The sequence below is a fragment of the Camponotus floridanus genome, unplaced genomic scaffold (assembly GCF_003227725.1).
Source record: "Camponotus floridanus strain SB8 unplaced genomic scaffold, Cflo_v7.5 scaffold31, whole genome shotgun sequence".
In the NCBI taxonomy this organism is placed as follows: Eukaryota; Metazoa; Arthropoda; class Insecta; order Hymenoptera; family Formicidae; genus Camponotus; species Camponotus floridanus.
Window position 1 is genome coordinate 1,019,847 of NW_020229448.1, and position 25,386 is coordinate 1,045,232.

At 39.3% G+C, this 25,386-nt stretch overlaps 1 protein-coding gene across 1 annotated transcript; it reads left to right on the forward strand.

The window, feature by feature from the left end:
- Positions 1-2,916: 2,916 nt before the first annotated feature.
- Positions 2,917-6,221, forward strand: LOC109610080. Its single transcript, XM_020027864.2, has 2 exons — positions 2,917-3,089; positions 3,173-6,221. Exon 2 carries the CDS (start codon positions 4,136-4,138, stop codon positions 5,156-5,158), a length of 1,023 nt encoding a protein of 340 aa, XP_019883423.1. The 5' UTR covers positions 2,917-3,089; positions 3,173-4,135; the 3' UTR covers positions 5,159-6,221.
- The last annotated feature ends 19,165 nt before the right edge of the window (positions 6,222-25,386 follow it).

A 25,386-nucleotide genomic window follows, 5' to 3' on the forward strand; every position in this document is an offset into this window, starting at 1 on the left:
CATATTTAGTACGTCAAGATTTTACGCAAATTTAATTACTTAAATGCGCGATAACATCTTAAATGTGTTATAATTTTTATTTGTATGATACAGTCAACGAAACATCGGCGACGGTATTTCTTGTAATCATAGTTGTTTATGACACTGTCATTTTATTACAAAGAAAAAAGGAAATAAAATTAATTTTATTCCATCTAATTTGATTTAAGATTTACTTTACTGTAAACAGAAAATTTTAGATATAATCTCTCTGATATAAATGGACTCATCGTATTATCAGAAATTAAAGTTTTCAATAAAAATTTAACGAAAAGACGAGAATCATATTTTGTAAAATATAATATATATAAGTGCTTAAATAATCGTATTATTTATTTATAATTGTGAAACGTTTGCAACATTAATCTGATATAGCAAAGTGAATGCATCAAATTAATTTTTCTTAATCCTACAATAATTTCATACGAGAAATGTAGACCATTAAAATTGAAAAGTGTATTAGATGATGTTTCATTTTTTTTATCTTCCTCCTCTGCTCTATCATTTTAAATTATATTGAATTTTAGTGTAAAAGAGTAATAAACCCCTTTATAATATTATAGTGAAAAGATCAGGTGACAGACAGAAATGATATTATATTATATGAATTTTTAGGAAGCCTACCATCGATAGAAAAGAATCTATATGACCTACTTCATAAATCATGCAATAAAACAAGCAACTTACCTGCTAATTTCTTTGAGTAACACCTTGAAATAACTTGTTTATTTGTATAAACTCGTTCGTTGACTGACGAAAACTGAGTGACGTTTGGCATGTTCCGGTTAAAAAAGTGAAATTTTCGCCCCACCATTAGCTGGCTCACCCTTTTTCCAGACATTCTTCTATTTCTATCGTACTCGGCCGCTTTCTCTAACCCTTTCGCCGACGTTCGACTTGTCAAAACTCATTCATCGTTCACCTCTGTTTCGGATTATATCTTTTTAACCCTTTTTAACCCTTTTTATGAGTGAGACTTTACAAGAGAAAGTCTGTCATAAGTTTGTTTCTATACAATAATAAAACGCGAAGAAAGGTTTATTTTAAAAGTATTATTGTCTTCGGAGTGAAATAGATCATTTCTTTATCTCGATGAAAATTTATTAGCAAACTTTATATTTCATAATTGATTTAGTATATAATATATAAAGCTGATTTTTAATTTTATATTTATTTTCTTTATGTATATACATATAAAGTAAGTATAATGTAATACTTGTTTTTTTTTTCATATCTATACACAGACATATAATTTAAATAACGTTTTATTATTATGAATATACTTTACGCGATTAGGATGATTAATGATATTTTTAATTTTAATTTAATATTTAGCAGAAAAAAGACGTTTTAATTCGTATTTACAATAATTTCTTAAAACGGAACATTCAAGTTTTATGAATTCATTAATTTTTTAGTCAATTTATTAAATAACGATTGAATTCTAAAAAAGAGAAATTTTGAAAAGAAAATATCAAAAGAGCTGTAAATATATTTTTGAAATTAAAAACATTTATTACGATTATGCAGATTCCTTAAATCCGCTTTATTTCAAAATGATTGGAATATTTTCTATTTTTGTACAACAGGAAACGCTATTTATGTTATCTCTAATTTTGAGAGAAAATTTTGTTATTCTCTCCCTCTGTTTAAAATGGACATTATAGTTTGGATAATTAGCGAATGTGAAAATTATTTATTTCAAATATTATTTAAATATTAAAAATTTTTAATATACAAATATATAAATTAATTTAAAAAAATATATATATATATAAATTAATTAAAAAATATATATATATGAAGTATTTTATGTAAGAAATCTATATGTTTCACTTGGAGAAAGTAATATAAGGAATTGAAAATTTAAATTTCTTATATATTTCCTTTAATACAACAGGACATATATTCTTATGTACAAATTCACACGCATATCTCATTTTGCATTTATCTCATTAAGAATATGTATATATTGTATATATATATATATATATATATATATATATATATATATTATGATCATTGAATTTACTTAATCAAAAATATTAATAAAAAAGTGTATAATTTATTCAAGATATTATGTCGCGATTTATCAGACATTCCGTCTGCATGAGTATATTTATATTGTAGATTTATATAATCAACAGGGATAAGAATAATTAATACTAATAATTGTCGGTATAGCAAAGTTTAATTTTTAAACGTGTAATATAAATCTTTATTTTATAAACTATTCAAGTCATTAGTATTTTATCTTTATAACTCGATTGAAAGAAAACGCAATATTTATCATTGAAAAACAATTGAAGCTTCTTTAAACTAAGGAAAAGATTGTATACGTATATGTGAATGTCTAGGCAATAATATCATAAATATTTAATTTACTGATGTTATAAACATAATTTTTAGTATTTAAAAAATATCTCAACATATGTATACATGTACACATAAATATACATATTAATATTATATCTATATAATTATGTGCGATATTTTTATCGGTATACTTTACTTAATTTATTGATGCACTTTACAGTTAATTCACGTGTAATGATGTGCGCAATGTAAACCTAAGTGTTGAAATTTATTATATTAAAAATATGTATAATATAAGCAAAGGATATATTCATTAGGTAGATAATTTCTTACATCTTAGATGAATAAAATCTATATCTCTTTGCTCTATTTATTTTTATTTCTATGCGTAAATTATTCTCTATATTCTTAAGATTCTATGTTTTATAGCACGAAGATAGGCTTTGGGAATATACGCCGATGAAGAAGTCCAGCGTTGTTCGGTGTAGCCTCCTGTTACGTATACTGAAGGTATACCGGACAGGAATACACTCAGGATACATTCAGTATACGTACAGGGGGTTTCACATTCCTCATCGGATACCGCCTCGCTCCTGCCAAGGATGCCAAGGTTGATAAGATCGACGGCTGTCTGGCATTGCGTACAGTAGTCTATCGCGTTACATCTTCCGGAACTGCTGGCACGATGCGGCAGACGACGTCGATCGTTAATATCTTCCACTCTTGAGTCTGAGGTAAAGTTTTGATTAATTTCTCTAATTAAAGTTTCGCGCATGGAAGAAATATTTAATACACTCACGTCTCTCACCGCAAACAGTCTTGACCGCGGACAAGGCCTGATTCAATGTTAGGCTGCCATGAGCTGCTGCTTCTCATCAAACGTTGTTGATTTACGATAAGGTCGAGTAATCTTGCGACGATCCGATTGAATCAATCGCTCAAAGAACACGTCTTAAAGCGTCAGGAGTAGCGCCTGGAGTACGCGTTTCACTTTTCATGGCGGTGTCTCGAGTTTACCTATGGATACACATAAATAACACTCGAGTTATTAATGGATATTGGAGGCTGGACGGTAAGAGAGGTCGACCGAAAGATTTAATCTCGGAAATTGCACGAGGACGATAGATTGATGATTTATGTAACGCGTTCCTAAAAGGATGCAAACGAGAAAAAAAGGAGTAGAAGACGGTGACTAAACGGTCGTAAAATCTTTCGCCTATGAATGGAACCGTAGTTCCCGAAAAGCCAAGTGGAACTTGGAAGCCCAGCATGCCGGGGTGTCGGACCGGTTGCCTGCAGTTTGGGCCACTTCGAAATGTAAGGCATCTCGCGCGACAATCGATCAATATCCATCTGCGTGCCATGAGCATGCAACGTACATTACATATGTTTACGCGCGCGATCGCATCGTAATACAGGGTGTAGAAGTATTTTCAGACTGGAAGAAAGAAATTCGTAGAGAGAGTATACTGACCTGATTGCTCGTTATATCATTTCCGCCCGTATCTCTCCCTCTCTCTGTCCGCGATCCGGCAACCTTTTCCCGGGGCATCATCGTCGCGTCGTAGATCTTGTTCGAGCCTCGCCAACTGAAATCAATCCGATATGTGAAATCTGACGTAGGATCCTTCCGAACGATACGTCGAGCACCGCGCACTGAGGGCTTGGAAGGGCCGATCGAGGGGTCGTCAATCACAGAAGGCACTCCGATTCCGTCCTCGCGACGTACAAGAATGACAGCTCCGCTCGGTCTACATGCTACGAGTGACGTTCACAGCGGATGCGCTCGGTCCCTTTCGTCCGCCGAGTCGTGGACGGAGCGCTCGACGCATCGAGGAGGAAGAGAGAGACGGGACGACGGGAGCGAGACGGAAATGGGGGAGGACGCGAAAGCGAGGAACGGATAGAACGGGAAAGAATGCGCGGCCGGGGAACGAAAATCGTCAAGAGGAGACGCGCGAGGAAGAGAGAGACGATCGGTGACGTATATCGGCGCCGCGCGTCCGCACGTCAGACGTCGACTCGGGGGAGCGTGGCTGCAGCTGGATTAGGCGTCGATCTCTCTCGAGACGATCGTGACGCGTCCCGCGGACGACTGTCGGCGTCGCGGCGTTTGCACGTCACTCACGACAATCCGGGCTCTCTCGGTCTCTTCCTCGTGCTCGGCGCTCTCGCGGTGGTGCTCCGTCCAGGAACGCGCCGCGAAGAAGCGGCTTCCTCCGACGACGTCAGAAGAGTAGCGCCGGGTCGACCTCGCGACGCCGACGCCATGCGGCGTCGCTCTGCGCGTCCAGGGACGAGCCACGTCAACGTTGTGTGGGTTTTCACCACCGCACACACGAATGCATGTACTCTTTGGATGCACGGGGGGTATATAAAGTCGGGGTGGATATATAGGGGCGACCGGGAGGGGCGGCTCTTGATAACGCGCAGGGTCGACCAACCCCTCTCGCTCCGTCTCTGTCTCTCCTTTTTGTCTCTACCTCTCTCCCTCTCCTTGTCCCTTCCGTTGCGTCCGGGGGACAACCTCTCTCTCTACCTCGCACCTATTCTATCTAGTTTTCTCTCTCTCTCTCTCATCCTTATTGTCCCTGTTCCTTCGTTCACCTACTGCTTCTCTCCAGATTGTTCCGTCCTTTTTGCTCTCATCACGATCGATCAATCCCTTTCTGTTACTCGCTCATCTACCGTTTGTCTCCATTTGTGCTCTCTTCGTCTACTTCGTAGCCATTTTTCTCCCGCAAGAGTTTTCCTCTTTACCTTTCTCTGTCTCCGTCCATTATTTATCTCTTTCTCCCTTTGACTGCCCTCTCATATAATATCTTCTCTGTTTTTCTCGACGCTTAGTTTTGCCGCTATCGCCCTTCCTTCGAAGCGAGCTGGCGTCGATTTGATTTCACCGCGTCTCTGTGTGCGATATCGTCTCGCCCCGTGGCCTCTCCCCACCACTCGCTGATTTTTTACGCGTGACGGCGAGCTTTATGCAACTCCCCGTGGATCGAGAACGCGGTGTAGCCTGGCGCCACCAGACGGCATCCACCCAGAAACTCCTCGCCCCTGAATCGTGACGTTTTTATTGGGCGACGCTCTCATTCGTAAGAGAGAGAGAGAGGGCTCGCGCAAATGTACCGTGCCATCTTTCCCCTGTACTTTTGTCTCACCTCTTTCCTTCCTCGTTTCTCCCTCGCGACGGTCTCTCCAACTTACGCTTTGTCCACTAAGGTTACGACCTCGCGCATTAGTTTGCTACAAACTATGCGATGGCGAAAATTATTAGCTCGAGTAGTTTGTCTCCATTCACCATAAATCGAGAAGAATGGGTCGAGTGGGCCAAGTCGAATCTGCAGCATTTAAAGAATGGTGAGTCAGATTTTTACTTCAATTCAAACAGGCATTGCATTTGTTAGAGTTAATTGATATAGAATTTAAGATATATTGATACATAATGGGCAATTGTATGAAAAAATAAAAATCCTCAGTTTTGATATTTGATAGCTTTGATTATTTGATGATAAATTTAATTACACGAATGAGAAGAAATTGTGTGCTATATCGTATCAATAATCTGAGAAAAATTCAATCGGTTGTATCGATTAAGCTTTATTGAATGAAAGACCGAGTTCCTTTAAACTTCGGTTGTATTGACCTTCGTACGGAATAAACCTTGCTGAGTGCTGCCATCTGCACGACACAATCCAAGACACTTGTTTACGGATATTCTACACAACGTCACACATGTAAACATGTATGCATGCAGCATGCAAGCATGCTTATATAGTTAGATCAGTAATATAAGCGAAGCCTTCGAAGAGAACTTGGCCGAAGAAAAAACCAAGTCTTTCAATGATAATTTTAGTTTCTCTCGTTTTAAATTTATTCACAATATGCGATTATTTCATTCATTATTATTATAGATTAAAGATGAATGGAATCTTACTCCTTTAGAATTTTTTTATTGTTAACATTTCTATTTTTTTCATAATTTAAAAAGTAACTTGAATCATTTAAAAATCAAAGGGAAAATAATAAAAGTAATTAATAACATTTTAACAAGATGTATTTTTTAATTTTAATAGCCACATATAATGTCAAACTTTAATATAAATATATCTCTAGTGAGTCTCATTTCTCAAATTTATTATAATTAATTTTTCTATTAATACTTTGTATTGTGAATTGGCAGATGGTTTTAGAATTCGGATAAAGATATTTATTTTCATTTATTTATTTTTTATTATATCATATTTTATACATTATATTTTGTATATAGATTATATATTTATATAAATAATACATTTTTATTTCGGGTTTTTATACGATTAATAACAAGTAATATTACTTTCAAAATAATGTATCTAAATTTTATTAAAATTCCGACATAAATCTTATTGAAATAATATTATATATTTTTAATAAAATTTTCAAACATGAAACGTCACATTGTATCGACTTGCGAGTATAAGAAATGGATGATACAATTATTTCTTTTAATTTCTCAGTCACATTAAATTCATACTTTTGCCCGATTCTGTACATCTCGCGACTGGGATCCTAATATATGCAAAGGAATTCCGTGGTATCTAGTTAAGCGATACCGCATAAAGAAGCACGGCCGTAGAAACGCCACCATGAAAATCCGAACTTAATCGTCCGGATCCCGTGAAAAAAAAAAAAAAAGAAACGAGAGCGAGGCCACCGACAGAAAACTCGATCCTCCCTCGAGGCTTTAGCGTGGGGCTTTCGGGAGCCGATGTAGTCATAAGCAACGTAGGTACACTAAAATCGGTGGCAATAACTTTGCACGCATCTCTCGGTAAACCGTCGTAAAACTGGAGAGCGAGAGAAAGAGGTAGGACGCGTGAAGACACGGGGGGAAGAAAAGAGCTAGGAGGGGGGAGGGGGACGTCCGAACGGAATGATGCCAGAATAATAGGCGAGGGGGTAGGATATATATGTAAATTAACATAAAATTTTACAATTATAATTTTATAATTATAATGTACCGTCTCATGCATAGTGTGCGCTCAGAATCTGGCCGAAGAATCATTCGATGGATTCGAGAAAAGAAGTGTATATATGATATTGAATATATTATATATAATTTAATATAATTAATATAATAATTTAATATAATTATTGACGAATAAAATTATGATATAAAAAATATATATGTTAGTGTACAAATATATACGATATTGTGTGTACGTGTGCATGTGTGTGTGTGCGAAAGAAATTTTTAATCGGGAATCTATATTGGAAATGCACAGAAGGTGTGGAATAATTAATGTATTTATTTGCCTCAGCTCACATTATTATTCGATTCATGATTAAATGAAATGTTTTATTGTAATGGAATGATATTGTGCATTAATTAAAATACATTAAATAATTTTCCTTCACTTTTCTAAACAAGAACGTATATTTATCGGTATAAATTTCTACTCGCAAAGGTAATTATTACTTAATATCCCATGTCTCACTTTTTTCGCACTCACTTTTCTTAATTATATCTCGATATATCACTGTCCACTCACAATCTTTAATTTTAATCAGCCTTTTACGGTAAACGATATCTCTGATGAAATAATGTGTTACGTATTTACTTTCGTTTCTTTTTATAAATTATTTCGGTAATATTATCCATATATATGTGCCTCATATATAATTGAATAATATCGTAATTCGATATTTCTACAAAAAATATTAAAAATGAATAAATTAATTGATACAAATATTTATTATTATGCGTCTGCAACGCATTTCAACGGTATAATATCACAATCGAAGAGAGAAAGAGAGACAACGCAGGGTTAGAGCCTGGGCAGATCCGGTATCGCTCTGGTTCGAAAGGGGCGAGCCTGCCCGAGGCAGACCAGAGACAGCCCAGCAGGCAGGTTCGCACAGATGTGCGGCGGCCATCATGAATGCCTGTAAAATATGTATTCTCGTGCGGCCCGGTTGGTAAGAGAACAGAAGGTGGGGAAGGGCTGGCTACAACGTAGCGGATGAGAGAAAGAGCTGGTAGGGAGAGGCGCGGTGGGGCTCGGGGGCGGGAGGGGCAGGGGGGTGGAAGAAAAACCGTCGGAAAAGAGAGGAAGGGAGCGAGGAAGGGTGTGGAACGGCAAACGCATTCAGCTTTGGATGAGCTCGGGAGAGGGAGGGGGAGAGCCGAATACCGAAAGAGGGAGAAGCCGAGTAAGGTGAGAGCGCGCGCGAGCGAGAAGAGAGGGAGGGGAAAGAGGGAAAGAAAGAGAGAGAGAGAGAGGAGAGAGCGCGAGCAGGGTTGCACGCGTCGCACAGTTTCATTTCACGGCGAAATAGAGGCGAAAAAAAAAAAAGGAAAAGGCAAAAGAGGCGAGAAGGTATCGAGGGTGTACGCTATGCGGAATAGAGATGACCCGGGCGCATTATAATGTCTCTTGGCGCGAGCACGTATATATCGCGTGCTACACATATATCCCCGCGAAAGAGAGTGCCGGGCTGCATTTATCGTCGGGAACGTAACGCGACGGTAATCCGACGTTACCGGAGAGAAGTAATGGCTACCGGCGATGCCCCCCAACACGTTGAACGGGGGTATTTTTATAATGTCGCGTATCACGTCGCCGCGAATTGCGATCAACGGCGAGTATAACCGGCTCGCCGAAAGAAAACCGGGGGAGAAAAATACCGGGTAATTGATATCGTCACGCAAATACGAATGCGCGAGTTGACGTAAGCGAAGGACGCATTTAGAGCGCGGTGCAGAAACACGTTTTCGACATGTTATACGCGTATAATTCTCACAAAGCGCACGAGAGACGCCGTCGCATGGAGACGAGACGATCGAAGAAGAACGCCCCTCCGAGCGAGATGGACTTAATAGGATGCTTCCGCAGCAGATTGAGTAAGAACGACGATGACATGTACATATAATCTTGATAACGCGCATTTAGTCCAACTTATTTAAATCCAGACGTGGATCATTGCTCGCCATAATTTTTCTCTCGGTTTTTTTTAGATAGATTTTGCATCTATTTCTTTTGGCACTTTTATTCATATCATTTTTTTAATTATTCGTCCGGAATTGCAAAGCATACTTTCAAATAAATATTTTTATTGATAATAAGCATATGCAAAAAATGAAAATAATACAAAAATATCTTATTAATTTTTTTTATTTCTGCGATATATACGATATTATAAAATGAATATACATAAACTTGTAAACAAATAAAATGATAAAAATTCCTGTGATTAATACAAAACTCTTTCATAATCGCTCCTTTTTCGCCTTTGACTTTTTTCATTAATTTGATTACGATTTCTATGCGGCATATTTATTAAAATTTGATAATTTTAACATGGTCTTGTCTCTTGTCGTGAGAAATAATGGAGGAACGATACGATGCTCGACAAGATACCGAAATGATTACACAGTCACCGAAAACAGAGAATTATAAGTCTTTGATCCTTGTACATTCTCTACCGTCTTCCCTCCTCTCTCTTCTGCTTTCCTTTACAATTATCGAGGAGAGACCACCCACGAGACATCGTAGATCTCTTAATTAACGAGTTTCACGGATTCCTCTTAAGATACTTAATGATCATAGTTATATCCTACCAACAAAGTTATTTTCAACATTCGAGCGCTCTCGCCATTTTCTTCGTCGTAGATGAATACATTAATTTACTTGTCTTCGGCATAAATAGACGTGTTTTACGAGGAACATTTTATAAATAATATTAAATCTTAATCTATCCGTTCTCATACAATTTCAACACATTTCTCATCTATTTATACCTACATATGTATACATTTCAAAGCGTAAATAAAATCAAACAAAATACACGTGCATCGACATACGTATAGGAGATGTCGCACGAATCTACGAGCGATGCGCCTTAATTAGTGGCGGTGCAATCGCGCCAGATTTGAGTGGACGACGTATTTACGCGAGAGTGTAAGTCCCGGATGGCAAAAAAATTAAAAAATGAAGGAAATATATATATGTATCCTGTCAGAGATAGAGAGAGAGAGAGAATGGTAAACGAGTCGCGAGAGCACGGCTCCGTGTAACATGTCTCGCGACTTTATGTAACGCCCGCGTCACACCGCAAGGATATTTACGACCCTCCGCGAGATTATAATATCTTATTTCTACCCCGACGTCCCGGACGCGTATCCGGTTCTCCTAGAGCGCATGCGTGGGCCAGGGCGGAATATTTTCAAACTCGGCGCGCCGAGTTTTATTCCCTCCCCCGCCCTCCCTCCGAGCACGTGCGAGGTTCTCGCGACGGGAGAGAATCGCGATCGTTGAATAGGACGATGCTCGTCTTCGCGTAGGAGCGTATCGATTTAACGGTATTGCTATCTTCCTTATTACGTCCGCTAAAGTAATCCGTTGATATCGCCGGATTCGAAGCCGGGCTTTACAGCGGGAACGAGAAGGGAAAGAGCCGGGCGGGGATGTCGACGGGGGGGAAAGTTAAGATGGGGCATGTCGGGGAATCGAGCGAGACGATCTAGCGTCTCGTCGTTCGTTGGCTCGCTCGCAAACTTAGATACGCACATACCAGAACCGGAGAAAGAGAGAGAGAGAGAGAGAGGAGAAGAGAGATATGCTTTCGGAATAGGTCGTTATTTACAGCTCGCATGAATCACGGATAAAACGTCGAGATAAAGCTAATGCAACGCTTTGATATTTGTCGCCGGATTTTTTCTTCTTTTTTTTTTTCGATATAAGAAGCAGCCTCTCCTAGCTCGTAACTCTTTGTATTTCGCGGTCAGCGTGCAATCAGCGAGTGCACGGTATCCGATGCGATGATAGGCATGTCATTAAGATTATGCACGATTCATTTTGTTCTTACGCTCGATTATAGCGCAGCTCGCAAAGCTCGATGTATAAATTATCACTCGACTGATGCGGAGAAGCATGAAACTGCGATCGGCGAAATGATAGAAAATAAATGACGTAACGCAAACTGCGAATTTTCCAAGTGACGATTACTCGTGATCAACTTGGAGCACCATCGAGCTTCGCGTAGCTTTTTCTCTCTCTCTTTGCTTCCCATGCCGACCTTTAATATCCGAACCCATTCGACCGTCTATTCCATCCGCCTCCGCATTATTTCTCCCCCTTTTGCTCGTCGCAGGAACATATACGCTCCTCTTCACACGTTCTTCTACTTATAACCTTTATTCCAATAAAAGTTCCTCGTACTGAAAATGGGAGGGAGGTATCTGCTATATCCCAAGACTGTGCACTCGGTTTCATAGGATGGTCATGGCGAATGATCCATCCCCCGACACCTATACCCTTGTCTTTATTTCTGCCAGCTTTTATGTGCGAATCTTTCTACTTCTTTCTCTTCCTCTCTTTTTCTACGGTTGACCTTTTATCGAACATATGATCGATTGTCTTGCGATATCACGTTACAGGTTTAAATTCTCCATCATTATTCACGCATGCTTATTCTCAAAATTTCATCTTATTGATTTACAATCAGAGTGAAAATTTATATCGAGAGAAATTTATGATAATGGTATTAATACTCGAATGAAAATTCTAAAACCGAGATTTCGAGTGAGATGTCGACAAGGAATCTCTCGAAACGTTAGAATACTCGACGCGACGATAAAATACGTGGAAGAAAAAATGTACGGAGGAAAGAATATTGATGGAACGTGTAGAGGACTCGAGAGACCGCAATGATAAAGTTCTTAAAATACTAGTAGATGCAATGGAAAACCGTGAATGGAACCGGTATTAAACAGCCCGTGTTAATATCACTTTTTATTCGTTACTTAATTACCGAGCGATGCGGGAGAATCCAGAAAGGAAGAGATTAGTCTGAAGGATACAAAAAGTGAGCTTGTTTCTTTTTTTCTTTCTCTCTCTCTCCATTTTATTCAGCATCGCCGAACCAACCGCTAATAATCCTGAATGTCCCGACTCGTTGCCAGACTTCTTAATTTTATCCCGATAATTGGCCATCGTATAGTATCAATATTATCGATTAACATCGCGTCTTTAAGAGAAGATTGCATTATCTGTATTATTATATAAAACTATTTTCGAGTAATCTTCAGTTTTTTCATGCTGATTATTGGAAATACGGATACGCGCTAATTAATCTCGGATGATTAATAATAAATCATATTTATCCGCGGCTGGCATTTCCCGACTAATTATTTCGTTATTTCTAATCTCGAATATTACAAATCAAGCATTATCGTAAAGAGCAAGTTTACCGGACGATGACGCTCTCGGGAGAGCCCGTAGTTTTATATATTCACATACGCGGCGTTATTAGTATCTCGGAATGAACGGAATAAACGATAAATAGCGGTATTATACACGAAGTTGGAGCGCGGCGCGTACGGGCCTCTTTGAAATATATCGGATGAAATCATCGCCGCGGTACCTCGCGATAGAGGGTTAACGAAAACAATTCCGCCGCATTAAGATACGACGTTTTACGTTTTTGTTAAAAAGGTAGGACGCGCAGCGCCCGGCGGCCGGTCGTCAACTCCTGATTTTAATTAAAGCAGGAAGGAGAACGGCGGGAATTGGAACGTCGGACTCCCTTTCTGGCTGAATCGAGGAACGATTGCAGTCGGGCTCTTCTCCTCCCCCTTCCCCCTTCTCTCTCCCCCGCCTCCTTCACGTTTCTCCCTCTCTCTCTCTGTCTCGTTCGTTCCTCGTTTTCTCTCTCCTTCATCTCTCTTTCTCTCTCTCTCTCTTGTACGTGCGCTCTTAAGTTACCTACGTAGACAGAAATATTCGCGGAGAGCCCCGCCTTGTGTGCCGCCATCATGCTCTCGACCGGCGCGCGATTATTAGGCACCGTAATGCATATTTTCTGAAGTGGCGTTGGCTATTTTTTTCTCCTTTTTTCTTTTTTTTTTTCGGAGCGCACCACGAGGCCCGATGGCAAATTGTTTCCAGTGCGCGAGGGAGAGCTCTAAAACGGCGCGGCTTATCTGGACGGAGTGACAATTTGTTTCGGACTCTATTTTGCTTGTTAAGATTCGAATTCCCGGTGCGATTGAATTGAAGACTCGCAATGTCGATGTTTAGACTAAGGTGTACAAGCATCGGTGCAATATTCGGACGCTTCGATTCGATTACGTATTTAAAGCTTAGGTATGACATAATCGTAACAATCGAATGCGCGTTTGTCGGTAAAATGATAGAAATAAAAGTTAACCTTTGTGCAAAGGTGATGAATAAACATTACGTATAGAGACTTTGCACCTGACACGCGTGTATCCTAGACGAGAGGAGACGTCAAAGCTCAAGATGTTTCAATCTGACAAAGATGTATCGATTTGTCATGTGGAATTATTATTATTATTTCTCACATTGTTAATTCTCGCAGATGTTGATCGGCGCCAATAGAGAATCGTCACACGGACATAGGCACTCGCACACACGTACACAGCCAGTCGAATTCCTGATGTCCTTTTTGCTCGTTCATTTCGGCTGCCCACAATCTCCCATAGGCGAAGATTATATTCCCCTTCCAGCACAAGCCAGCCGAATCGCCCATTCTCCTCCAGGAATCTTCGGAGTAGCTCGACTACGTTTCTCGGCAATTTGCATATTTGGGTAGGTTAAATCTAAAAACGGCCCGGAATGCACGACCAGTGAGATTGGGTAGACGCTAAATGAGTTCAGCAGCAATCTCACGGTAAAGAGATCCATGCAAGAGGTGCACGCGCGTATGTCGAGTCGTAGACGAAGGACTATTCGATGAGGACCGCTTTGTCACAATCGCTCGTATTCCGATAATGCGTAATCAGTCCTCTGAGATTATCGATTAACGGCGATTTCATTTATGCGAATTTCCTTCGAGGCGACGACGAACCGCTAAAAAAAAGATGCAGGAATTACGCTCTGTGAATTAAGAATTGCCATCTTCGTTTTAATTAATTTTGAGGAAATAAAGGCAACGTTCTAAGCGATGATTTAATAATCGTATTTTTTAAATATCTACCGTCTCGTTGTGGAAGAAAAAAATTCTATTCTCGATAATTTGACGAGATTTTGTGCATTATGCGAAACGAAAAAAAAAAAATCGCCGAGAAATCTGCGAGATATATTTTTCCGTTTAACCATAGGATTTTCGCAATCGTGTGCCGCGTCGCGAAAGTTTTATGGATTCTTACCGATTCAATCTTGTCACGAGCAGGTTCGCTCGCTAAGAGTACCGCCATTATTACCAATATCATGGCAACTTTTACGGGCACTTTGTTCCATTTCCCTCGAATCGTCGTGGCTGCAGTTTGTACTGCATCTCTATTGGCGTTCGGTCGTTGAAGATTTCGCCAAAGGGGGAATCAAACGTGGATGGGCAATCCGATATCCGATTCCGGGAATAGTTTGCAAACACGATTAGATTTCGGATCGAATCGATTGCGTAAAATCTCCAAAGTTCGCAATTACTTAGTTTAGTAAGCTGCGTGATAAGGTATCGCGAGAAAGGTATGCCATTTGCCAATGACGAGTTGTTTACAGTTAATGAAATGTATTTTATGCGAATTACAAACATCGAATGCTATTTTATAATCACGAGATATTGAAACTTTGCATCGAGAAGCACACATGTATTATTTCATCAACATTTTATTATCGACGAGAAATCTGTCAAAAAGCTGTTCGGTGAGATGGCTTGACTTTAAAAATTGGAAATGTTGGCATTAATCGAAACTCTATGAGAATGGTAGCGCGAGAGAGAAAGAAAGAGAGAGAGGGACAGAATTTTGCTCAAACCTGAAAATTCTACAATTTGGAGGCGGGCCAAAAGTGGCTTCTCAGACTTGAAATGATCAGCGGCGCCTCTCCCAAGATAATACGCGGGATGACGTAAATGATTAAAACAAATGCAAGCTACTCCGGCGGGAGTTAAATCACTCTAAAGTCCAATTCGTACTCGTCACGGCCGATCGGATTAACGATCATCGTACGTCTCTCGGATCCTCGTCCTAGCGAGAATTTCAGCCGCGAGGTGTCCGTCTATAAACGTCATACGAAAATTTACGATCGGGCTCCCTGACTTTTGACGATCGTTAACTTGTGCCTCTCGACATTCCAGCCCCGTGTATTCTATTTGCTTGTCATTAGCGGAATTACATTTTCGACTTTTACTGTGATCAGAATTCGACCCGAATGTCCCTAATGTCGATCAATCGAAGACACGTACGATCGTGTATTATATTTACCGCCAGCGAGAAATTATCCACGTTACTCGTCCCCGGATTTTGCTCGTCGCGAAATTATTATCTTTACGCTTTGCGCGAATTTAGAGGGTTATCAAAGAAATCGGATCGTGCGAAAATCGAATTTCGAGAAAGAACGCTCGACCGAATGTCCGCACCTAGGCGATGGCGAGAACGTTCGGTCACAGATGCGAAAAAAAGTTTTCATTTGCGGAATCGTGCCAGCTGCAGCTGCATCGGCAAAACTGCGCCGCAGGAATGCGAAGCATTCGTATTTCAAATCCCTTTAATTGAACGTCCGCGCCGCGAGCGCGGACCATATCCGCGTACATTTCACTTGCAAATTAAAACACCTAGCGGCCGCTTGGAAACAAAGGGATAATTGCATTCGTGCGTACGCGCGCGATCGTATCCTCCCTTCGCGAGATCGTCCAGGAATATCTGGGGATTGTTTCTCGGGAAAACATATCGACCGTATCGAGCCCGGCGTTTATCTGTCAGCTGAGACTACGCACCGACGTGTTCGATGTCATCCGCCCGCTATCTTGATAGGAGTAACGAGAATGAGCGAGCGAGAGAGAGAGAGAGAGAATGGGACATGAGAGATCGGTAAACGAAAAGGGGAACGAGAAACCCGTAGAGATCCTCGAGAAACTTTCGAACTAAATGAGCTCTGTTCAGGCGTATATTTCGCCGACGAGATTCTCCATTTTCCATTCTCGGCTACGCGATAGCAAAAGTTGAAAATGGCCGGCCATTGCGAGCATCCTGCGCGCTTTTAACCAGGCTTCGACCTTCCACTCGCTTCCACCCGCCTGCGTCTATATACATGTACATACACACGGATGTATATATGTACGGATATAGCCGCGCGCGCTCTTCCCGTAGGACACGTCCGTGTACCCTATGTAAACGAAATGTACACCGACTAAAAAGGCGGGCAAACTTGGTAGAGAGGCATCGCGGCGCACGCTTTTACCTACCGACTCGACGTAACCCGGTTCATTTCCCGTCCACTTTATATGCAGATTTTCCCTCTCTCTCTCTTTCTCTCTCTTCGTTCTCCCCTTTCGTCTCCTCTTTCTCCTGTTACCTCCGCAATACGTGTGTTCCCTTGTACTCGAAGCTAACTATCGCGCGAGGTGAGCCAGCGCCATTTTTGCCCTTCTCGCCCCCTTTAATACGGGACTGCCGTATCCTCTGTTTAATCTCGCGCTTGAATCTGCATAGGAACGTTAGGAGGATTCTTCTCGATGCTTCCTCTTTGTTCGGTCGTTACAGGTCGATCGCTATTATCGGTGACTCGCGGGCACGTCTCCGAATCGTTGAAACGCGATCACACATCGACCATCTTTGATGTCGTCCGACGTATTTCACGCTGGCTCGATACGTAACTCTTAGTTTTGCGTGCGGATGATCCCTCTTTTCTCTCTCGTTCAGCCCTTTCTTTTTCAGTCATTTGCATATTCTGCCGTTCCACGATATAACTCGTAAGCCAGATAAGAAAAAGACATGTCGCGCTTTCCTATTCCCGTCTCTAAGGCTCGAGTCAGCGAGACTTAATTCTATTGTTTATCGTTGTGTGCGCGATAAACACGAGAATTTTAAAGAAAACTTTCTGTTTGCATTCAACACACACTGTCGTAAATTAACGTTATTTCGCATTTGCATTTCAAAGAAGATGTAATCGCGTAACGCGAGATCAGACAGTTAATGAGTTTAACGAGATTATTATACGGCTTGTTGTAGTTTCCAAGCGATAGAAGAACAGTTTTCATTAAAGGTGATTTTATCGCACGACGTGTTCAGTATTAGATATAGAGCACACTGAGAAAGGAGACTCGCAAATAATTATTGAGCAACAATTATAATTTGTTCGACTTTGAATTTTATATCCGTCATTATATTTGTCACATTTTTAATCGTCCCTCTAATAACTTGTAAATGGACCAGTTAGTCAGAAAAAGAGAGGACATTATACATGTATGTTTATATATGGGAATGGAAGAGAAAGAGCGAGAGAGAAAGAAGAACACAGATTTCTCTTCGAAAAGCCCACCATGTTGCATACCAGCAGCCGAGTACTATCGACTGCAGTCAAGTTTCTTAATGTAATCTTCCTCTTTTTTTGCCTCCATACACATTCGCTTTACGAATAGAACTTTAGCCTCTTTCTCCGTTTTCCGTTCTCCTCTCTTCTTGTCCTGCCGGTTCTCTCTCTATCATTCTGTAGCTGTATCTTAGAACATATCCTTTTTCTCTCTCTCTTCTTTTCCCTTTCTCCTTCTCTATTTCTTCTTCTTCTCTTCCCTTTTTTTATGCATTCAACCGGCCGTTCGCACGAGTTTGCGAACTTTCATGATTCCATGTTGCGTCTCTTCCATCCTCTCTTTATGTCCCGCTCGCCCCTCTTTACTGTCGCAGGCGTTCAACTTCGTCTGTGGGGCAAAATCCGTTGCGGTCGTTATGCATCGAATTTACAGGTTAAGGGGTTGCATCCGATATAAATCGTACGTTTAATAATTCATGAATGCGGCAAAGCTACATTGTATGTACGTCGACACGAAACTCAAGTTTGTCGGAGAGCTGTCTCCGTTATCTAATGGTAAATTTGTCGCTATTAAACTGCACGCGAGAAATTTTCAAATAACGCTCATTACAGACACGCACTTGTTACATTGTACGTTTTTGCATGTAAATAATGTTTGACGCCTAAATTTATGCACAAAAATGCATAAATTTACGCGTCAAACATTATTGCATAAAAATAGCGAAGAAACATTATACCAAGGAATAATCAATGCGTATAATTATTGCATTATTTTAATGAGTATAGTCCTATTTATAATTTTAATGAGTATAGTTCTATTTATATCCATTTTATGCATCATACATTATGTATATAGTTCTTTTTATATTGCCGACGGTTATATTTGTATTGAATTTAGTACACGTTAGGAAAATAGAAAATAAGTTTGTATATTGCTATACTGATAAAAAAATAAATTATAGTCATTTTTAGCGGCAATTTAAAATTACTATTTCTACTCACAAAGTTATTATTATCATTATAGGAGTAATAACTATAAGAATAAAAATTTCAAGTTATTTTAATATTTATAACTGGTCCTTTTTTTAATTTTCTTAATGTATTTAATAAGTAATTTCGTTATTAAATGATAATTTTTTAAAATTACTATAAATTATCATAAATTTTGAATGCAAAATAAACCACTTGTTTAAAATAAATTTAGATCTTATAAATCAAAGAGTATATTATATAATATTGTATTTTTATTGAAATCTTGTTAAATTACATGTAACGTACAAAATGCGATTTAATATAAGAGAATAATCTTTCTATTTAAACTACATTTTATATAGAATTTTATGTAAAATTAAACTAATAGAAGAAAGAAAACTGGCTTCTATATTTATTAGTTTGATCTAAAGATTTTATGAGCGAAGAGAAGTGCTATAAATACTGTATTAATATATAGTTCATTAGAGATGACGTCATTTTACGACGTATACTGCTATTTTAGTAAGCAATAACCGGAGGATGCATGTTGTTTCCTTGATGATATAGCGGAACTTTTCAATCAAATATAAAACGCATACTGTATTTCATGCATATGAATGATTTCGGAAATAAATTATGCTATTTTTATCTGGGAATGTTAAACTACATTTTTCTAGCACATTGTGTTATCTGATTTAATCTGAATTATATATGTGCATATTTATATGTTTTTTTTTTAAAGATTTCTTAAAAATCTTTTTTTATATCATATTGTTGACCTGCAATTACATTTAAATTAGCATCACAATAAATGCAGATAAGATAAATCAATCTCCTCGATATTAATTTTTACTACACTATAAATAATCGATTTATTATCAAGCGTCGTATTTTCAACTAATAAATATATTTATCAACTGCATAATAATATGCTGTATTTAAATGATCAATAGTATCAAATGATACTATTGCTCGGAGAGTAATGAAATAATGATTTTTTGAATAAAATTTAATATTTATTAATTCTCATTTTATACCATTTCAATAACGATTATGTCTAATAAGAGAGCTATATTTACAAAAATAAAACTGGAAAATGCTGCGCGTGTATGCGATCGATTCGTCTGCCGGATTTTCACCTTGAATTCTTCCTTTCCGATTCATCGTTTACCTGCGCGGCAGATAAATGTCTCGAAAGAAATGGTTAAACCGTGTCTCATGGACCTTCAATCGTCTGGTCTCGACCAAAGATACGCACTTTGTATATAGCTATATCTTTTTTTCGCAATAAGCCTCGAGATTTCGTTCTTCCCCTCGAATCTCCTCGATTCGAGCAGCCAGATTCCGAGTAGATGACTCGTCGTAGACATCGAAGTTAATTTCTACGGAGGATTTTCTTCAGTTACACCGATCCCTTTGCACTTCTTTCGCACCCGAGCCCCATGCATCTGACGAACGTTGCGTCGAGAAGCGAGTTGAGAGCTTTGACAGAGATAACTAGAGGGATTTACGCTCCGGATCCGTGGCTTGATCCTTATTATTACGTGAATCCTATATTCGAGCCACGATTCGGTGGGATAAAAGCCGCACCCTACCGTCGCAGAACGTCCCTCCTCTGTCGCGTGTGCTAATTGCTGAAATGTTATTTATGATTCTAGCCAACGCACGGCTGGCGCACACGTTTCTAGAATGGCAATGCGGTTAACCAGCGCTCCGACGTCGAACACGCTTTATGGCGCTTCCACTTGAAATCGCGAGACTCGACTCGATTCGATTCCACTCGCTAAATCGCCCTCGGTACACACAGCTTGGCGCGCAACGCGAACTCCACTTCAATAATCTCTAATGTAATTCCGCTCACTCTCGTATTTCGATAAAGTAATTCACAAGGGAGACAAACGCCATTATTGTTTGTCACTGCGATGATGATCAAATGTCAAATTCGATTTTTTGAAGAGTTATCAATATGAAGGAGTCAATCAATCCATCAGAGGGGCATCGATAGATATTTTTGTGGGGTCTTTTTAAATTTACGTAAATTAATTTAATACATTATTTTTTTATAGAATAATGTATTTATAAAGTATGACAGTCTTATGTATACATGTATATATTTTCTTTTAATTAGTCGGATAAAATCTTGAAAGACTTCTTGTAGTTTATAAGCCTATACGATGTTTCCATCAGCATCAAACGTTAATTGCCAACTATTCCTTACGATGCTGAGCACCGGTGTAGCGTACTATAAAGTCGCACGTTTCTAGAATGGGAATGCGGTTAACCTACAGCCGGGCATTGAACGCGGTTTGTTACGTTTGCATGGGAAATTGTGCGTTCTCCGCAATACTGAATTATCGATACTCCAGTTGCAAATAATAGTTACAACAGCATTTCCTTGATATTTGGTTGACGAAATGTTTCAAGCATGACGATATTTTAATTATACAATATTACGATCATGCAAATCACTAATTCTTTATTTACTAGAATAAAAAATATAATATTAGAAAATATAATATCATAAAGATGATATTATAAAAATATAATATTATAGTAAAAATCATACAAGATCAAAGATAGAAGATTTATTTTAAAATTCCAACTTTTATCTCAGGAATTATGGAAAATATTGATTAAATGTTGGTCAACTAGGAAAATACAGAAAGATTAGCTAAAGGATACAATAATATGACACAGTTCTAAATATGCGGGCAGCCTGAAGAGAGTGAATATATCGATGCATGTATTGCAATTGTGATCAAAGTGCCATAAAAAGACTAGCTCGAACGCTATTTTTGTTTATCATTTTATTTACATGTGCGGGTATCTTTAAATAATTTACAAGACTTGGAGTTGTGATCGCGCAAGAAGTCTACTTCGTGATTCGATCGCCCGTTAAATGGCAGTTTCGGGAAAAAAAGAGGCGAGGAAAAAGAGATAGTTAGAGATAGTTAAATGTTCAGTGGTCGCGACGATATTATTTACGACGTTTCCGCTCGCGAGTGACAAAAGTAGCCGGGGATCGTCAATCCATTCGCACGTTGGTAACGTCCGGCGAGTCGCAAATTATCCGTCATTGCCGAAATGTCCGCCGGGATAAGGATCAACGCTGGAAATTATGAATGTGAAAATTAACATGATCGTAAATGCGAATGACCTCGTAAAACGCGTTGTTGCGAGAGATTTATCGAGGTATTCGCTTTCTTCGTCCCGTAACGTAAATCCCCGGATTATGTATATTACATAAGTAAAATCCTGGCGAATCTCGATTGGCGATATCGGACGCGATTATTAATGCAACGATGAAAATTGATACGTGCCATTATTAACGTTCGATTTCTACGAATGCGAATCCAGGGCGTCGCGAAATTTATACGGGGACAGTCGATGGATATTCGTGTACGAAAACGACGTTACTAAACGTTAATAAACGCGATACTAATTGCTCCCCAAGACCCGATCGTGATGGATGTTACACATTAAAACGTATCGAATATATTCACACATTGTTGCGTATGAAATATAATTTTCGCACAATCGATGAAACGCAAGACGCGTAGACAAAATAAATGCGTGCTTGAAACAATCTGCAGTCCGATCGCATATATTTAGAGCGTTATCGGTTCGTAACACAGCAGCCGTTTAAGCAAATGTTAAGTTATGCGCGGGATGGTAGAAGGGATGGGAGGGAGGGGGGAAGAAATTTGCATAACGCGAGAACAACGTCGAGCACGCGAAAAGGCCGTTTTCATTGTTCGCTTAATGTTATATGGATTTATTGTTAGGCAGATAGACGCTCAGCTGATTTACGCCGTGACGCTCGCGCGCGCGCGCGCGCTCACTGAGAATGGATTACGTCTGGCGCCGATATGCATCGCGCGCATCTCTCTTGCACACGTACAATAACGCGTTTATACTGGATTTTCCACTTGTTTAACATTTCACGTCTCTACATTTTTGCGTCCGCTATCTCACGACGGTTACTCATCCGGTTAATTGAAACGGCGCGGAGAAAGAGAGAGACAGAAGGAGCAAAAATGCGCGAATATCATGCGAGAAACCTATTAATAAAGCGTACGATCTTTTGATCCTTATCGTAATATGTTTTTCACTACGTTTTATTAGCGCTTTACCGACAGGATAAAGAACGCAAGACCGATTCTCTCGCCGCGATGATATCTCGCAGACATTTTTGTCGTGTAATTAAATGATACAATTATTGTTAGCGAACGTGCTCATCTCTAACCTTGTATCGAAAAGGAGGAAATAAAATTGTAGGTCTATTATATTTAGCTCTCGATGCGATTCTCACATTTTATATTCGTCTATTTGTTGTATATCCACTTGAATAAATTAGTAGGTATTTTTCCGCCTCGTTAGCACGTATCCGATTATTTTATTAATCTTGAAATATGCGAGGCAAATTATCGTCGAGTGTACGATTAAATATGTAATCAGAGTGGAAAGAAATAACGTTAGGCACGAAGTGTAGAGCAAAAAGGTTTATACAGCTATTTTCATATTATTATTATTATATATTATTTTATATTATTATAGCGATCCATGCGACTTAGATTAGAATTATGTCATTTTGCTCTTATAAATACGGATCGTTGCTCGATTCTCAGATCATAATTTACGCATAAATTCATTTACGAGATCGCTTAAAGTATCTTTCCGAGATTAGTGGTCATCTTGTTTATACGTATACAAGAGATTATTCATCGACGCGAACAAACAAATCTAATGAGTGACGCGGCGCATTTTTTCTATGATGAAATACGCCCACCTAATTTTGCTGGATTGTCGAATGTTCTCTCTCTCTCTCTCTCTTATTCTTCTTATCTGGAGCCGTTTCGAACCCTCTTTATCGTCCTCCCGTAAAAGACTCCAAACGATTTTGGCGAAATTGCCACTGCTGACCAAAAAGTATCTGCCTCCATGATGCCCATAATGCCCCCCAAACCCGCCCGAGTGTCTTGGATTTGAACTGTAGCGACGGTTTCCCTCTTCCAACCTGCGCTAACTGCGCTGGAGGCCAGAATTCTCGGTATTTGTGCGTTCGCAATATTTTTGGCGAAGATGCGCGAGAGAGGGAGGGGAGTACCTCTCCCCTATAATATTGTATAATTATCGCAATAAGCATAATTATGGAAAACGCGCGGTACGAAGGAATACGCGATTGCTGCGCTGAGAGCTAATGAGCTAAACTCTATATATAAATATGACGCTTGCGGTCATTTAAAACTCATTGGCGCAGGTTTATTATCGGCGATTTCCCTGCTTTAACTGTTTACGTGGAGTACATGAGCTGTACGCTCACAACCTATAATAATACGTGTATGTTCCCGCGAGTACATACGCGATACCGATACACACAATATCAAAAGACCAGTAGATATCATTGCTTTTTAGATTAATATTTTACTCGGCAAAAATATACATTGCTGAATGTCTGCATTTATGAAGATCGGGATAGGATCTTATTAACGCGTAAACAACATCGTAATCTCTTATTAAAGTGGATGAGATTTCTTTACACGAATTTCGCTATCTCTATACTTCTGGTAAAATAATTTTTCAAAAGCTAATTAAAGACGTACCTTCAATTATATTTGCAATCATAATACGATGAGAAAATGTTAGACTCGGTTATATTGTATCGTGTTATCAACATTGTTATAAATGAATAAGGGATATTTTGAAATTTCCGAGATGACATGTGCACTATTATTATCGTAAATAAATCAATATTGATTAGATTGTATGAATTTAAACAACCATTTAAAAATATTCCATGACGTTGAATTCTCTTGGGAATCATTTCTCAAGAAGACAAATTTTTAAAATGTATTTTTCGATTTTTGATTTGTATTTGGATAATATATCGCATGTGTGTAATTTCTGATTGTTGCGAGGAAATTCTCGGATAAAATCGGAGCGATATATCAGAGATTCGATTCGATAAAAGATCTTTAGCTAGCGACAGTGAAAAATCGTGCGTCGATGGTCTGATAGCAGTTGCCATGATATCGACGTCGGTAGCATCAGTGGATTGGGTTTAAGCCATACAAATGGCCGCCCTCTCTCTCTCTCTCTTTCTCTCCCTTCCCCACAACCGGTAGCGAGGATAACCGCCGCCAGTCTCGAAAACCGTGGGGACCATGTTGGACAATGCGAGGCTGCGCGCCCTAAGATGGCTGCACGCGCAACGCGTGCATTCACGCATCCTTAGGGTCAGCGTGCCGTGCATAGAATGGCACGTACGACACGGGCGACAGTCCGTGCAAACTCTCTCAGCCAATTAATGCGGCTGAGTATGCCGCCGAGAGGATATTTATGCGCGAGAGCGTCCGCGCTGCATCGCGGAATATAAACTGCGAAATATACAGCTCGCTTGCTATCCATAATCGGAATGATTGCCGGCATGATTATCGCTTCTTAATAACAATCATTTGGGAAATTACGGCTCGCCGAAGAAATGTATGTTCCTGAACGTTGCCGTTGGGCAAAACTTATTCGCGCGCGTCTATGTGTGCGAGCTTGTATTGCAAAATGGAATTGCCATCGATAGATGTTACGTAACCAATTACGTATTCTCGTTTCTATCCGATTATCCCATGTTTATTAACTATTTCATATCGCATTCTCTCTTCTTCGCTACCTCTCTTTGTCCTTCGCGATCTGTCATTAAGTATGAGATTATCGATGGTACAAATGTCTGTATATCACTATGTGATATATGTTCGTGTCATCGCATCGGCTACCGCGGTATGTATGCCAAATCAATATACTTGTTAACGAG